Below are 17,076 nucleotides of genomic sequence, written 5' to 3'. Positions count from 1 at the left end.
GGGAATTAATCACGATACGGACCCACAGAGAAAAGGTGGAACGGGCTAAGAGGGATAGATTAGTGGAGGAGATACTAAAGGTGGACAGGAGATACTCGCAGGCTCTGGACGCGGGCTACTGAGGGAGCGGCGGAGGTTACAGGTAGAGTTTGGGCTGTTGACCACAGGGAAAGCAGTGGAACAGTTGAGGAAGGCAAGGGGGGGCGATCTATGAGTACGGGGAAAAGGCAAGCAGAATGTTGGCGCACCAGCTCAGGAAAAGGGTGGCGGCCAGGGAGATAGGTAAAGTAAAGAGTAGAGACGGTAATACTGTCCTGGACCCAGCGGGGGTGAATGAGGTATTTAAGGACTGTCACAGTAAATTATGAGTCAGAACCCCCGGCTGGGGTGGAGGGGATGAAGCGATTTCTGGATCAGTTGAGGTTCCTGAGCAGCGCCGGCCCTAGGGTTGCTGGCGCCCCGGGCAAGCTGAACTTCGGCGCCCTTGGGGGGGGGGGGGGGGGGGGGCGAGGGGGGGGGCGGGGCCGAGGGGGGGGGGCGAGGCCGAGCCGGGGGGGGCGAGCGGGGGGGGCGGGAGCGAGCGGGGGGGCGGGCCGAGAGGGGGGGGGGCCGAGAGAGGGGGGGGCGGGGCCGAGAGGGGGGCAGGGCCGAGAGGGGGGGGGCCGAGAGGGGGGCGGGGGGGAGCGGACCCGAGGGGGGGGGAGCGGACCCGAGGGGGGGGGGGGGGGCGGACCCGGGGGGGGGGGAGCAGACCGAGGGGGGAACAGACCGAGCGGGGGGAGCGGACCGAGCGGGGGGGGGGGGCGGACCCGAGGGGGGGGCGGGGGGGGGCGGACCCGAGGCGGGGGGCGGACCCGAGGCGGGGGGCGGACCCGAGGGGGGGGGGCGGGGGGAGCGGACCCGCCCTGGGGGAGGGCGGCCACCGCGCATGCGCTGGTTGGCACCTGCCCAACTGCGCATGCGCGGGACCCGAGTCTCTGGCGCCCCCTAGCACATGGCGCCCCGGGCGACTGCCCGAGTTGCCGGTGCCTTGAGCCGGCCCTGTTCCTGAGGGTGGAGGAGGACCTGGTAGAGGGGCTGGGAGCCCCAATTGAGATTGAGGAAATAATCAAGGAGCTGGAGGGCATGCAGTTTTGGAAGGCCCCGGGGCCTAACGGCTATCCGGTGGAATTCTATAAGAAGATTTCAGAGATATTAAGCCCACTGCTGGTGAGGACATTTAACGAAGAGAGAAGGGAGTCTTCCCCCCAACAATGTCGCAGGCCTCGATTTCATTGCTCCTGAAACGGGAGAAGGCTCCGGAGCAATGTGGGTCATACAGGCCAATTTCTCTACTGAATGTGGATGCCAAACTGCTGGCTAAGGTACTGGCCACGAGGATAGAGGACTGCGTCCCGGGGGTGATAGGGGAAGATCAGACGGATTTGTTAAGGGCAGGCAACTCAAGGCCAATGTTCGAAGGCTTCTAAATGTTATTACGATGCCCTCAGAAGGAGAGGAAGCGGAGGTAGCGATGGATGGGGAGAAGGCTTTTGATCAGGTGGAGTGGAATTACTTGTGGGAGGTGTTGGGAAGGTTTGGGTTTGATGAGGGCTTTATTGACTGGGTGCGGTTGCTCTATCAGGCACCAGTAGCGAGTGTGTGTATGAACTGGTTGAGGTTGGGGTATTTTGAACTACACCGAGGGACAAGGCAAGGGTGCCCCCTCTCCCCGTTACTGTTTGCTCTGGCCATAGAGCCATTGGCCAAGGTGTTAAGAGCCTCTAGGAACTGGAAAGGACTGGTTCATGGGGGGGGGGGGGGGGGGGGGGGGGGAGTACTGGGTCTCATTCTACGTAGATGACCTGCTCTTGCACATTTCGGACCCGTTGGAGGGGATGGGGGAATGGGGGAAGTACTGCAAATCTTGGGGGAATTTGGCAATTTTTTGGGGTATAAATTGAACATGGGGAAAAGCGAGATGTTTGTGATCCAGGCAAGAGAAGGGACTGGGAGAGCTGCCGCTTAGAATAGTAGGGAAGATCTTTCGATATCTGGGAATCCAGGTGGCCCGGGAATGGGAGGTACTGCACAAGTTAAACCTATCCCGGTTGGCAGAACAAATGAAAGAGGACTTTAAGAGATGGGACATGTTCCCGCTATCACTGGCGGGGAGGGTACAGACCGTGAAAATGACAGTCCCCCCCCCCAGATTTCTGTTTGTCTTTCAGTGCCTCCCCATCTTCATCCTTAAGGCCTTTTTCAAGCGGGTGAATAAGATTATTTTGGGCTTTGTGTGGGCGAGTAAAACCCCGCGAGTGAAGAAAGTGTTGCTGGAGTGCAGTCGGGGGGAGGGTGGATTGGCGCTGCCGAACTTCTGCAATTACTATTGGGCGGCTAATATAACCATGATCAGGAAGTGGGTAGTGGGGGAGGAGTCGGCATGGGAGCGGATGGAGGCGGTGTCATGTAAAGACACCAGTCTGGGAGCATTGGTAACGGCACCTCTGCCGTTCTCACCAGCCCGATACTCCACAAGTCAGGTGGTATTGGTGGCTCTGAGGATCTGGGGGCAGTGGAGGAGATATGAGAGTGGAGGGAGCATCGATTTGGACCCCGATTTATAACAACCATAGGTTTGTACCAGGTAGACTAGATGGCGAGTTCCGGAGTTGGCAGAGGACAGGAATTTGAAGGATGGGGGATCTATTTATAGATGGGAGCTTTCCCAGCTTGAAAGCTTTGGAGGATAAATTTAAATTGGCAGCAGGGAATGGTTTTAGGTATTTGTAGGTGCGCGACTTCCTGAGAAAACAGGTGCCGGCCTTTCCGCTGCTGCCGCCGCAGGGGATACAGGATAGAGTAGTTTCCAGTACCTGGGTGGGAGAGGGGAAGGTATCGGATATTTACCAGGAGCTTTCGGAGGCGGAGGAAACTCCAGTGGAGGAGCTTAAGGGTAAGTGGGAGGACGAGCTAGGAGGAGAAATAGAGGTGGGTCTATGGGTGGATGCCCTAAGCAGGGTTAATACCTCCACATCATGTGCCAGGCTTAGCCTGATACAATTTAAGGTAGTCCACCGGGCACACATGACAGTGGCCAGGATGAGCAAGCTTTTCAGGGTAGAGGATTGGTGTGCGAAGTGCGTGGGAAGCCCAGCAAATCATGTCCACATGTTTTGGGCATGCCCGAAGCTTAGAGGGGTTTGGCAGGGTTTTGCTAAGGCAATGTCCACAGCGCTAAAAACACGGGTGGTGCCGAGTCCGGAGGTAGTGATCTTTGGAGTGTCGGAAGATCCAGGAGTTCAGGTGGTGAAAGAGGACGACGACCTGGCCTCTGCCTCCCTGGTAGCCCGGACACATATCTTATTAATGTAGACTCGAAGCCCCTGAGTGTAGAGACCTGGGTTAGTGACATGGCTGGGTTTCTCAGTCTTGAGAAAATAAAGTTCGCCTTAAGAGGGTCAATGTTGGGGTTCTCCCGGAGGTGGCAGCCGTTCGTCGACTCTTTCGGGGAAAATTAAAAATGTCAGCAGATGCATTGCTTGTACCCTGAAAATGCCCCAAATCTTTGAAGCAAACCCATTAATATCCGCCACTGAGGAGCCCGGCTCCGAAATGTATAGCAACAAATTATCCGTGTACAAGGACAACCTGTGTTACACTCCCCGCCTGGATATATTTGTAAGATATATTTCTGAAGCCATGACTGGTTAGCAGAGACCAATTAACTTTCAGATTCATTTTAATTGCAAGCCCTACAGACAAATTCCTGTAACAGCAAGTCAAATGTTTCAACAGGCTTTACTGAGAACCCAAACTGCTTTTGTTAGCAAAATTGCCTTTTGCTTAGAGCCAAGACTGGATACACATAATAGGAGATAACTCTTTAGCTATTTTATTTCACAGAACAGGTACAGAGCACATTTCAGTAATCTGATGCATAAATATCCATTATTGTGGTTTGTAGGATTGTGTAGCTCCAGGTTGGGTTCTTGGCTGCTCCAAATCCTAGCCTCAATTATTTTCAATGGGCCTCCTTCAGCATGCTTCTCATTGCTGATATCACACACAGTGGCCTAGCAACTAATGGAAGACACTGACGCCTTAACAAATATATTTATATTTTTTTGTGAGGGTCATGAAGAATCCAGCATGTTTGTAGATTCAAAAGAAATAACTGTATTTACAATTACATATATGCAGCCGCAGCAGTAGTAGTACTAGTAGTAGTACTAAGGGGTTGGATTAGCACACTAGGCTAAATCGCTGGTGTTTAAAGCAGACCAAGGCAGGCCAGCAGCAGGATTCAATTCAATTCCCGTACCAGTCTCCCCGAACAGGCGCCGGAATGTGGCGACTAGGGGCTTTTCACAGTAACTTCATTGAAGCCTACTCGTGACAATAAGCGATTTTCATTTCATTTCACTTCACCACTGCTTCACTCCTTTGGCTGCGGCTCTTCCGGGGGGGGGCCGGGGGGGGGGGGGGGGCCGGGGGGGGGGGGGGGGGGGGGGGGGGATTAAACTAATTTGTCAGAGGGCTGGGAAAACGAGCTGTAGTCCAGAAGCCAGTGTTGAGAGTAGTGAGGTACTGAGGAGGGTATCAAGGTCGCAGGAGTGTACCGGCAGACAGAAAGGTGGGTTGAAGTGTGTCTACTTCAATGCAGGGAGCATCTGGAATAAGGTAGGTGAACTTGGAGCATGGATTGGTACTTGGGACTACGATGTTGTGGCCATTATGGAGACATGGTTAGAACAGGGCCAGGAATGGTTGTTGGAAGTTCCGGGGTATAGATATTTCAGTAAGCGTAGGGAAGGTGGTAAAAGAGGTGGAGGAGTAGCATTGTTAATCAAGGATAGTTTAATGGCTGCAGAAAGGCAGTTCGAAGGGGATCTGCCTACTGAGGCAGTAGTTGGGCCGAAGTTAGAAATAGGAAAGGAGCGGTCACATTGTTAGGAGTTTTCTATAGGCCCCCAAATAGTAATAGAGATGTGGAGGAAGAAATTGCAAAACAGATTATGGATAGGTGTGGAGGTCTCAGGGTAGTTGTCATGGGTGACTTTAACTTTCCATATATTGATTGGAACCTCTATAGGTCGAACAGTTCGGATGGGACAGTTTTTGTACAGTGTATGCAGGAGGGTTTCCTGACACAATATGTGGATATACCGACAAGAGGGGAGGGGCCACATTGGATTTGGTACTGGGTAATGAACCGGGCCAAGTGTTAGATTTGTTTGTGGGAGAGCACTTTGGAGATAGTGACCACAATTCGGTGTCTTTCACTATTGCAATGGAGAGGGATAGGGCCATATGGCAGGCCAAGGTTTATAATTGGGGGAGGGGTAATTATGATGCGATTAGGCAAGAATTAGGGAGCATAAGATGGGAACAGAAACTGTCAGGGAAAGGCACAAATGAAAAGTGGAGCTTGTTCAAGGAACAAATACTGTGTGTCCTTGATAGGTATGTCCCTGTCAGGCAGGGAGGAAATGGCCGTGTGAGGGAACCATGGTTCACAAAAGTGGTTGAATGCCTTGTCAAGAGAAAAAAGGAAGAGTACGTAAGGATGAGAAAACAAGGTTCAGTTGGGTCGCTTGAGGGTTACAAGGTAGCAAGGAATGAGCTAAAAAAAAGGGCTTAGGAGAGCTAGGAGGGGGCATGAAAAGTCCTTGGTGGGTTGGATCAAGGAAAACCCCAAGGCTTTTTACTCTTATGTGAGAAATAAAAGAAAACCAGGGTGAGGGTAGGGTCAGTCAAGGACAGTAGTGGAAACTTGTGCATGGAGTCAGAACAAATAGGAGAGGCGTTGAATGAATACTTTTCTTCAGTGTTCACCAAGAAGAGGGGCCATATTTTGAGAATGAGAGTGTGATACAGGCGGGTAGGCTGGAGGAGGTAGATTTTCTGAGGAAGGATGTATTAGCAATTTTGAAAAACCTGAGGGTCGACAAGTCCCCTGGGCCAGATGGGATATATCCAAGGATTCTTTGAGAGGCAAGGGATGAGATAGCAGAGCCTTTGGATTTGACCTTTGGGTCCTCACTGTCCACGGTGATAGTGCCAGAGGACTGGAGAGTGGCAAATGTTGTTCCTCTGTTCATGAAATGGAATAGGAATGACCCTGGTAATTATAGGCCAATTAGTCTTACTTCGGTGTTCAGTAAGTTAATAGAAAAGGTCCTGAAGGATAGGATTTACGACCATTTGGAAAGATGCAGCTTAATCCGGGATAGTCAACACGGATTCGTGAAGGGTAAGTCTTGCCTCACAAATTTGATTGAATTCTTTGAGGAGGTAACTAAGTGTGTAGATGCAGGTAGAGCAGTTGACGTTGTATACATGGATTTTAGTAAGGCATTTGATAAGGTTCCCCATGGTCGGCTCATGAAGAAAGTAAGGAGGTGTGGGATAGAGGGAAATTTGGCCAATTGGATAAGTAACTGGCTAGAAGACAGAGGGTGGTGGTGGATGGAAAATTTTCAGACCGGAGACCAGTTACCAGCGGTGTACCACAGGGATCAGTGCTGGGTCCTCTGCTATTTGTGATTTTTATCAATGACTTGGAGGAGGGGGCTGAAGGGTCGGTCAGTAAATTTGCTGATGACACCAAGATTGGTGGAGTAGTGGATGAGGTGGAGGGCTGTTGTAGGCTGCAAAGAGACATTGGTCGGATGCAGAGCTGGGCCGAAAAATGGCAGATGGAGTTTAACCCTGATAAGTGCGAGGTGATTCATTTTGGTAGGAAAAATTTGAATGCGGATTACAGGGTAAACGGCAGGGTTCTGAGGAATGTGCTGGAACAGAGAGATCTTGGGGTTCATATTCACAGATCTCTGAAGGTTGCCGCTCAAGTGGATAGAGCCATGAAGAAGGCTTATCGTGTGTTAGCATTTATTAATGGGGGCTTGAGTTTAAGAGCCGCGGGGTTATGCTGCAACTATACATGACCCTGGTGAGACCCATTTGGAGTATTGTGTGCAGTTCTGGTCACCTCATTATTGGAAGGATGTGGAAGCATTGGAAAGGGTGCAAAGGAGATTTACCAGGATGCTGCCTGGTTTGCAGGATAGGTCTTAGGAGGAAAGGTTGAGGGAGCTCGGGCTTTTCTCTTTGGAGCGGAGGAGGATGAGAGGCGACTTAATAGAGGTTTATAAGATGGTGAGGGGGATAGATAGAGTGAACGTTCAGAGACTATTTCCTCGGGTGGACATAGCTGTTACAAGGGGGCATAACTATAAGATTCAGAGTGGGAGATATAGGAGGGATATCCGAGGTAGTTCTTTACTCAGACAGTGGTTAGGATGTGGAATGGACTGCCTTCTGTGATAGTGGAGTTGGACACTTTAGGAACTTTCAAGTGGTTATTGGATAGACACATGGAGCACACCAGAATGACAGGGAGTGGGATAGCTTGATCTTGGTTTCGGACAATGCTCGGCACAACATCGAGGGCCGAAGGGCCTGTTCTGTGCTGTACTGTTCTATGTAACACACTGGCCAGCTCTATTGATGCAAGTGAAATTGCTAATGATTTCTCTGCCCTCCTCATTGGGGGAGCTCATACTCTCTAAGCACCCAATAGTCCCCAGCCAATAGTAATCAGGCAGATTCTAACGTTAATATTTATTTTTAAAAATTTGATCTGCATTTTATTCTCTCTCTCTTTCTGCAACTTTCTTTGGCCCGGATTTTAACTGCACCCCACCTGCTAGACAAAGCCAGGGTGAAGGGTGAATTTAAAAGGGGACAATTACTTCCACCAGTTTCCTTCCTGTCATGTTCCCATATTAAGCTGCTTATTTGAGCAGGTGAGCACCCAGAAGAGTGAAGCAGGGTCCTGTTTAAAATATGTTGCTTAGGGTATGATGATGTTATCAAGACCCATCTACAATATCAATCTCAGGCCTGGGAGGTGAGGGACAGCACCAGCCAACAAACAGTAGGATCCTGGGCCAGAAGGTTAGTTCCATGTTTTTAAAAATCCATTTACAGGATGTAGTGTTGCTGGCTAGGCCAATCCCTGGTTGCCCTTGAAAAGGTGGTGGGGAGCCGTCTTCTTGAAACGCTGGAGTCCTTGAGGTGTAGGTACACCCACAGTACTACTAAAGAACAAATTCCATGATTTTGACCCAGCGACAGTGAAGGAACAGCAATATATTTCCAAGTCAGCATGGTGAGTGAATGAGTGAAACTTACAGATGGTGGTTCCCATATATCTGCGAACCTTGTCCGTCTAGATGCTATCAGTCGTAGGTTTGGAAGGTTCCGCATAAGCAGTCTTGGTGAGTTCCTGCAGTGCATCTTGTAGATGGAACACACTGCTGCCACTGTGTGTCGGTGGTGGAGGGAGTGAATGAAGTGCCGATCAAGCGGACTGCTTTGCTCTGGATGGTGTTGAGCTACTTGAGTGCTGCTGGAGCTGCACTCAACCAGGCAAGTGGTGAGTATTCTATCACACTCCTGATTTGTACCTTGCAGACAGTGGAGAGGCTTTGGGGAGTCAAGAGGTGAGTTGCTCACCGTAGGATTCGTAGCTTCTGGCGTGCTCTTGCAGCCACAGTATTTATATGGCTAGTCCGGTTCAGTTTATGGTCAATGGTAACCCCCAGGATGTTGATAGTCAGGGATTCAGGGATGGCAATGCCAATGAATGTCAAGTTACAATGACTGGATTCTCTCTTGTAGAAGATTGTCATTGTTTGGCACTAATGTTAATTACTACTTGTCAGCCCAAGCCCAGATTTGTCCAGGTCTTGCTACATTTGGACATGACCTGCTTCAAATTGTGCAATCATCTGCAGACAACCCTACTTCTGACCTTATGATGGAAGGAAGGTTATTTTTGAAGGTGGTTGGGCCCAATCCCTGAGGAAATCCCGCAGTGATGTCTTAGAATTGAGATGATTGTCCTCCAGCCACCACAACTATCTTTCTTTCTGCCAGATATGACTCTAACCAGTGGAAGGTTTCGCCTGATCCCCCCACTCCGGTTTTGCTAGGGCTCCTTGATGCCACACTTGGTCAGATGTTGCTTTGATGTCAAAGACAGTCACGTTCATGTGACCGTGGGAATTCAGCTCTTTTGTCCATGTTTGCACCAAGGCTGTAATGAGGTCAGGAGCTGAGAATCCGTGGTGGAATCCAAACTGAGCCTAATCTGTAACCTGTTTTAAGTAGTACTAATAAACAATTGTTAGAGTAGATACCAGAGTTTGTCGACAGACTGTCGACCTGCCAAGTCCCACACCTAATGTCCAAGATAGAAGGATCAGCTCAGAACAAGGTGACAATAGCAGTGATGTCAATTTAAAAACACATCAGTGTTATTGATGAAACCACAGAGTGAAGAAAACCTTGAAAGTAGCTCCGGAAAATATCAGTAGTAGGAGAAAGCACTCCAAAGAGAGTAACGATGACCATATCTGGTCAGCAATCCCTGCCCATTAGTCTGTCTCGAAGTCTGCCCACAAAGAGGCTGGCCGTGGGAGTTATGGAAACACCACTTTCCCTGGCACTGAACAGCACCAGAACTTCACGAAAAGGAGCAAAAGCTTCAACTCAGTTTCTTTCTGAGATGTGGGCGTCGCAGGCAAGGCCAGCATTTGTTGCCCGTCCATAACTGCCCTCGAACCGAGTGGCATTTTAAGAGTCAACCACATTGCTGTGGGCCTGGAGTCACATGTAGACCGGCCCATGTAAGGATGGCAGATTTCCTTCCCTAAAGGGCATTAGTGAACCAGATAGGTTTTTACAACAATCGACAATGGTTTCATGAGACATTTAATTCTAAATTTTTTATTGAATTCAAATTTCTCCAGGGCATTACTCTGGGTGTCTAGATTACTATTCCAATGACAATACCATTGTGCCACGGCCTCTCCCAGATAACATTTTCCTAAGGCAGGAGCACAGCAGTCCACTGTGGCTTAGCACCATTCAGAAAACCTTTGACACTTATATTAGCCTGAAGCAAAACTCTGTAATTGAACAAACACATTTTAACCAGGGATTGCAAAGGGCTAGGGAATCAACTGAATTATTTCTTTTTTTTTAAATTTAGAGTACCCAATTCTTTTTTTCTCCAATTCAGGGGCAATTTTAGTGTGGCCAATTCACCTATCCTGCACATCTTTTTTGGGTTGTGAGGATGAGACCCACGCAGACACGGAGAGAATGTGCAAACTCCACATGTGACCCGGGGCCAGGAATGAACCCAGGTCCTCGGTGCCGTGAGAGAGCAGTGCTAACCACTGCACCACCCTTATTGAATTATTTCTAACTGATCTATATCACTTATTTTGTTCTTGCCGATATGGGGCGCTGAAGGATGAGCTGATCTGTGATTACATAGTCATGGGTGTCTGGAATGAAAAGTTTGCTTTCATTTTCTGAAGGCAAAAGGTGACTTTACGTTAGATCAAGGGGTCCAATATGTGAAGCATGCCGAGCTTAGAGAATTTAATCGGGCTAAAATTCATCCCTACTCAGAGGTGTCACATAACTCTGATGACTGGGTAGGCCCATAGGCAGCAGCCGCATCCACAAGAGGGCCTGCCAAACCAAAAGGGCAGGAAACATACGCTAGCAGCCATTGAGATGCTTGCATTGTGGTGCGAAAACACAGCATGCGCAAACACCAGCGGCGTGATTCTCCGTTTCTGAGACTAAGTGTTGCCGCCAACACAGAATTTGTGGACTTTCAAGACAGCAAAACTGGCACTGCACCTGGACCGATTCTGTTACTGTTAAGGGGATAGCACCGACGCCACACGGAACACAATCGATTCCAATGGAAAACGGCACGGGATTGACCGGGTCCGAGATTGACATTTGGGAGGCCGACAAGCTGCAGCCGTATATACACAGCAACCCCCACACACGCTCATCCCAGTTAACAAGGTGGCACTGGCTGTACTGGAGCACGTCCATACAGCTGATGGGTCAGCTGGGGCCTTGAGGGCGGCCGGTGGCGTGGCCTGGGGGACACCTAAATGACCCGTGGACCCAACTTCACAGTGGGCTGTCAGCAGCATGCGCAGCTGCATAGCCGCCTTACAGGCTGCGGCAATGGTGTTCCGTGCCATCCACCCGGATCCCTCCTGGCCCACTCCTGGCCACCCCTCCCACTACTCCCCCCGGGCCTGACAGAAGCCTTCCAGCTAGCGGCACAACTGTCAGCAAACTATGGCGATGTTGGACACTTTCCGGAACCCCTCGCTCTCCCTCAGCAGCCACCACGCCGGTTTTAAGATTTTTAAAAGCACAAGTGAACCGCGCCGTCGGGAACTCAGCCCATCGGAGGCGGAGCATTGCGGAGGTCCCGAAGAATACTGGGTCAGGCCTGCTAATGATATGCAAACGGTGTCTATCGTACTTGCATTCCGGTACGCGTTGACGCCGCTGTCGAGGTGATGGAGAATCACGATTTAGCATCAAATTGGCACCTGCAGCAATTTTGGCATCGGAACCTATTGTCCGCCCAATCGCGTTTTGCGATTTTGGCATTAGCAAAAGGAAAATCCCTCCCCAGGACGTCCTAGAAGGGGCGTGGAATGAATCCAGTGCATCAAAACTGGACATTTCAAGCACTTCTGAAATCCAATAAGAAGTGAAAGGCAAAAAAGCATTTATGAAACACGTTCCATTCAAAAAATGCTAGGGCAAATACAAAGTTACAGAGTTCTTCGGTAAACTGATAGTCTTAATCCAGACTAAATAATAATTTTTATTATTGTCACAAGTAGGCTTACATTAACACTGTAATTAAGTTACTGTGAAAATCCCCTAATCGTCACGCTGCGGCGCCTGTTCGGGTACACAGAGGAAGAATTCAGAATGTCCAATTCACTCGGGACTTGTGGGAGGAAACCGGAGTAACCGGAGGAATCCCACATAGACACAGGGAGAATGTGCAGACTCAGCACAGACAGTGACCCAAGCGGGAATCGAACCTGGGACCCTGGAGTTGTGAACCAACAGTGCTAACCACTGCGCTACCGTGCCGTGTAATTACAAAACATTACAAAAATTAAGTATATTTGAAGCTACAATAGTCTTATTAACACACAAAGTCCTTTTAAAAATCATAAGGCACACAGATTGGCTATGGTCAAACACACATTCCACTCTGAACCCAGGTTAGTGTCTGTGGATTTTGCCTCAGAATACCCCTCAGATGATTGCCAAATTGGAGTTTCCAAACTCCACTCCCAAAACAGAATTTAAATCTCTCAGAGCAAGGCTTTCCATCAGCTGGTTGCACTGTAAAAAGCACTCCACATTTTCCAGAGGACTCTTTTGAACAGCGCTCCAGCTCCGCTTCTAACAGTGAATCCACTGCCGGTTTTACACCAACTGCTTTCAGATTTCTTTTCGGCTTGACTGCCTTCCACTGTTAACACAAACACTGATATACAACCAATACTGTCTTCCCAATTACTTTAAAATTTGTTTTGCAGACTGTAGTAAGACATTCCAAACTTTAGGATTACTTTAGAAGTCTTTATACTTTAGAAACCTTTAGGATTACTTTATAAACAGTTGGAAACTTAGCTTGTCACTAGCCAATCTTTTCACAGCTTTGATCTGTGCTGTCCATTAACCTGTTCTAGTCCAGATTTCTAGAACCAACCATCCTTTAGTTCCTCTGGAGCTTGTTTTCTTGCGTATATACAATTTTTCCTGCTTCAACCAAAGCTGAGAGCTGCTTTCGTACTCTCTCCCTGTCTCAAACAACAGTGGCTTCCAGCTAAATTTAAAGAACAAAGGAAGACATTTTTCCCTTACAAGGACTTCTGCCATGCAACTATATTTACTTTTTACACCATAGGTCCCTCAATCACAGTTGGAACTTAACCAACCCCCACACGCAAAAACACCGTTGTCCAGCATGAATCTAACTATAGGTCCCTTCCAAGCACAAAAACATGAAATTAAACACACTGAAAACTATACCTTATTTCTAATGTTTACCATTCAGATATAAATCCCTTAAAACTACCTTTGTTTTCCTCACAGTTAATATAACTCACTTGCTCTCTCTTTGCTCCCTGAGCATGATGACAAATTTGATGACATGTTCCACTAAAGGTTAAGACCATTATCACACAGCTGCCATGACAGTGCCCTGACCCATGTAACATGGATCCCCTATGGCAGCTTGAAAGGATTCAATACCAGGAAACTTCATATCCCACTTTTAACATGGTTAAATATCTCTAGGCAGTATTTATATTCATCACCGCAGGACAGTGGAGTGAAGTTATCTTCACGCAGAATATTACAATCTCCACAATACCAGCTTTAAAGACTCAAACCATTCTAACAGTCCAAAGATGTGCAGGTTAGGTGGCAGCTTAGATTACTGGGATAGGGTGGGGTGGGCTGGGGAGTTGGCCTAGGTATTGTTCTTTCGGAGGGCTGGTGCAGACTCGATGGGCCAAATGGTCTCCTTTTGCACTGCAGTGATTCTATGATAACACAAAGCTCTTCTGATCCTAAAAAAAAGTTGCAGCAGCTGGTGGTCTTCTGTCATGCTGCTTTATTTTCTTCAGACTATTCTTTAAAGTGTGGAGTTAAAGTCCAAAGATGGAGGCGCCCGGGAGACTGCAACACTCTGCTGAGTGAGATGCAAATCCCACGGACAACTTCCATAAAATATAGTTTGGGGGAAAAAAAGATTGTGAAGCCCAAAATCTGCGAGCAAAGTGTGAGAACTCTTTAAAGCTCTCAAAATCCACCGTAAATATGCGTCAGTGGGAAACAGGAGCGCTTTTATATGGTGTAAATTACCCAAAGTGCAGTACTGTAGTAGCGTAAAAGCAGGAAATTCTCACCTAGGGCGCCACTAGGTGACTAGCACACCAAACAATTGAGTCCCACGGGAGTTGGGCGGACAGCGAAGGCTGCTAGAAAGAGTAAGGAAAATTTAACTTGCCTTTCGCATTTAAATGGCGGCCTGCGCTAAAAATTCATTTTCTCATCTTATCGGATAACAAAGGCGTAATTAATGCTCCATAGCATGAAAATTCTGAACAAAAAAAGGTATATTCTGTAATAAACACCTTTTATCGAGGTAAATAAATTAATGTAAAAATAAGTGGCTTAATATTTCTAACGGATAAAATAGGAGCTCGAAATTTTAAAAAAACAGCAAATACCATGAATTAAAAAGCTGGGTTATAACAGTTTAAAACTACACTTTATAACAAAAACGTACAGCATCGACCCAAATAGAAATTAATTATGTGGAAGTCACTATAACACTCGACCTCAGTTAGTTTAAACGTTTAAAAGACCTTTGTACCATTTTCCAGAGTTCAAACTGATCATATCCGAAGTTGGATCATTTCTCCAATTTTTATCCAACACACATACTTGAATGAGAGTAGAACAAAAAGAGGAAACACAAATGTCAGACTGCATGACTGTAAAACTATAGCATCAAAAATAGCGCTGCTTGGGCGCATTGTTGTTGCCTCTTTGGGGATCTAGGACACCGACAAGCGGACGTTAGGTCTGTCCCAGTGCACGTTTACAGTACCTTCAGGCACTTGACCCTCCTGGGGTTGAAGGTTCGCCATGCGAGCGGACTTTGGCCGAAGTGGACTGGAAATGATACTGTAAGTGGAGAGACCCGAATGAAACAAAATAGGAGTGGAAGGCAGGACGTGCGGGACTCTACTTCCTGGGACTTGATGCTGCGGGGAGCGCACCGTGTTCGCAGGTTGAGAGGGAACTGGTGCACGGGCGCTCCCTGCAGGTGTGAAGCATCTTCAAATCCAGGGGAAAAGGCGGGTAAAGTGTGCGCCTCATGTACTGTGCTGTTTTGCCCGATGCTGTGAGAGGAACCCGTGCAAAGTCCCGTCTGTGTACATTGTTCGTGCTTTTCGTGTAAATAATTTCCATCCCTGGACCATTTGAATGTTTTTAACGTCTCTCTCCCTCATGATGGAAATCTCTCAAATCGTTTTCGACCAAGATTTTTTAAAAATTCGTTCAAAAGCGTCACTGGTTCGGCCAGCATTTATTGCCCATTCAATCGCCCCTGAGAAGGTGGTAGTGATCAGGATGACCAACTCTGATGAGAAAATTATGAACACTGGCATGAGGGTCTCTTAGAAAAGTGGATGAGGGGGTGGTGCCAGAGTTGTGAGTGGGTGGTGAAAATGGGAACAGAACGGAAAGGTCCCGATTACAGGAAAAATAACATTCTAGACGCAGAGTACTAGCCCCCCCCCCCCCCCCCCCCCCCGCTAGAGGCTGGGTATCAATTCGGCCAGTAAGGCACAGACCAGAGAAGTACCTGGTAGGGGTCCACCGGTGAGTATAAATATACTGTTTGTAAATCAAATTTCGTTCTTGCTTTTATTCGGTTTGGACGCCTGTGTCCTTACTAAAAATGCTATAAACTTAAAGAGTCAGTTGATCACTGTAGTGGTGAACCACCACCCGGAACCACTGTTCAGGTAAGATAGGTACACCACAGTGCTGTTAGAGAGGGTGTTCCAGGATTTTAGAATGTCATGTCAGACGTTTTGGAAGGGAGGGTGACTCCGAGTCTAGAGGTGGCAATATTTGGAGTGTTGGATGGTCCGGGAGCCCGGGGAGGAGAGAGGCCAACATTTTGGCCTTTACCTCCCTGGTGGCCCGGAGATGGATTTTTTTGGGATGGAGAGACTCGGAACCTCCAAAGTTGGGGCTTTGGGTCAGTGACATGTCAGGGTTTCTTAAGTTCACCTTAAGGGGTTCACAAGGGGGAGGCAGCCATTCATCGACCTCTTCAAGATTTTTTTTTTTGAAAATCTTTTTATTGGCTTTTTTCATATTTATAAACAGTTGTTACTTATATAAATTAAATTTTTCTAGCCCCCGCTAATTTGCTTTATTTTACAGAGAGGTTTGTTTTGTCCTTCATTTGACTAACTGTACGTACATTTTTCTGCCCTCTGGATTGGTCTATGATATCCTCCCTTCCTCCCCCCCTCCCCCTTCCTCCCCCCCCCCCATTGGTTTCAGCACCCTTCCTCTTCTCTTGTGGGTTCCCCATTTTTCTCTCCCCGCCCCCCCCCCCCCCCCCCCCGGGTGGGTTGCGCAGTGCTTTGGTTCTTCATCTTTTTTTTCCCCCTGGCTTACTCGTTGCTGGCCTCGAACAGATTTTGGAACAGGCCGACGAACTGCCCCCAAGTATCCAGGAAGCCTTCCTCTGACCCTCGGATGGCGTACTTAATCTTCTCCAGGTGGAGAAATTCCGAGACATCAGCGAGCCAGTCTGCAGCTTTGGGTGGTGCTGCCGATCGCCAGCCGAACAGGATTCTCCAGTGTGCAATTAGGGAAGCGAAAGCAAGGGGGTTGGCCCCCTTCCCATGTGTAGCTCTGGCTGCTCCGATACCCCAAAGATCGCCACAATTGGGCATGGCTTCACCCCCACAACCTTGGACATTGCTTCGAAGAAGGCTGTCCAGAACCCAGCAAGCTTGGGGCAAGCCCAAAACATGTGGGTGTGGTTGGCCGGGCCCCTCTGGCACCGTTCACATTTGTCCTCCACCTCCGTGAAGAACCTGCTCATTCGGGTTCTGGTCAGGTGCGTTCTGTGCACCACTTTGAGCTGCATTAGGCTTAGCCTTGCCCAGGAGGAGGTGGAGCTCACCCTGGTCAGTGCTTCGCTTCAGAGTCCCCATTTTACCTCTGTCCCCAGTTCGTCCTCCCATTTCTGTCTGGTCCCGTCCAGTGGTGGTCGGGCTCTGTCCAGTAGCTGTCCGTATATTTTCCCACGTAGCCCCCCTTTTCGCTGCTTGTGTCTATCAGGTCCTCTAGTAGTGTGCTTTCTGGGGCCCCGGGGTACCCTACTGTCTCTTTGCGGAGGAAGAGTTTATTTGGAGGTGTCTCAATTCCTGTCCTCCTGTCCACTTCTTCGTCAGTTCGTCCAGTGTCGCCAGTCTGCTCCCTATGTAGAAGTCCCCGACCGTCAGTGTGCCCCCGTCCTGCCTCCATCTTTTGAAGGTGGTATTTAGCATGGCTGGGGGGAATCTGTGATTGCCACAGATGGGGGCCATAAGGGACATTTTGGTTATCCCGAAGTGTTCTTCAAGGAGA

General features: G+C 48.7%; 1 protein-coding gene across 3 annotated transcripts in view; it reads right to left on the bottom strand.

The window, feature by feature from the left end:
* Window positions 1-14,727, bottom strand: part of edaradd (EDAR-associated death domain) — a 123,317-nt gene extending 108,590 nt beyond the window's left edge. For 2 of the 3 annotated variants that reach the window (XM_038814741.1, XM_038814716.1), the window contains exon 1: window positions 14,525-14,727. In XM_038814741.1, the coding sequence (XP_038670669.1) occupies window positions 14,525-14,564 (40 nt within the window). In that variant the 5' untranslated portion in view covers window positions 14,565-14,727. The remainder of the gene's footprint in view (window positions 1-14,524) is intronic. The other variant, XM_038814725.1, reaches the window with a different exon arrangement.
* Between the last annotated feature and the right edge of the window lie 2,349 nt (window positions 14,728-17,076).

The sequence above is a fragment of the Scyliorhinus canicula genome, chromosome 1, assembly GCF_902713615.1.
Source record: "Scyliorhinus canicula chromosome 1, sScyCan1.1, whole genome shotgun sequence".
Lineage (NCBI taxonomy): Eukaryota > Metazoa > Chordata > Chondrichthyes > Carcharhiniformes > Scyliorhinidae > Scyliorhinus > Scyliorhinus canicula.
The sequence above is the reverse complement of the archived record's forward strand: the minus strand, read 5'-3'. Positions and strand labels throughout refer to the sequence as shown.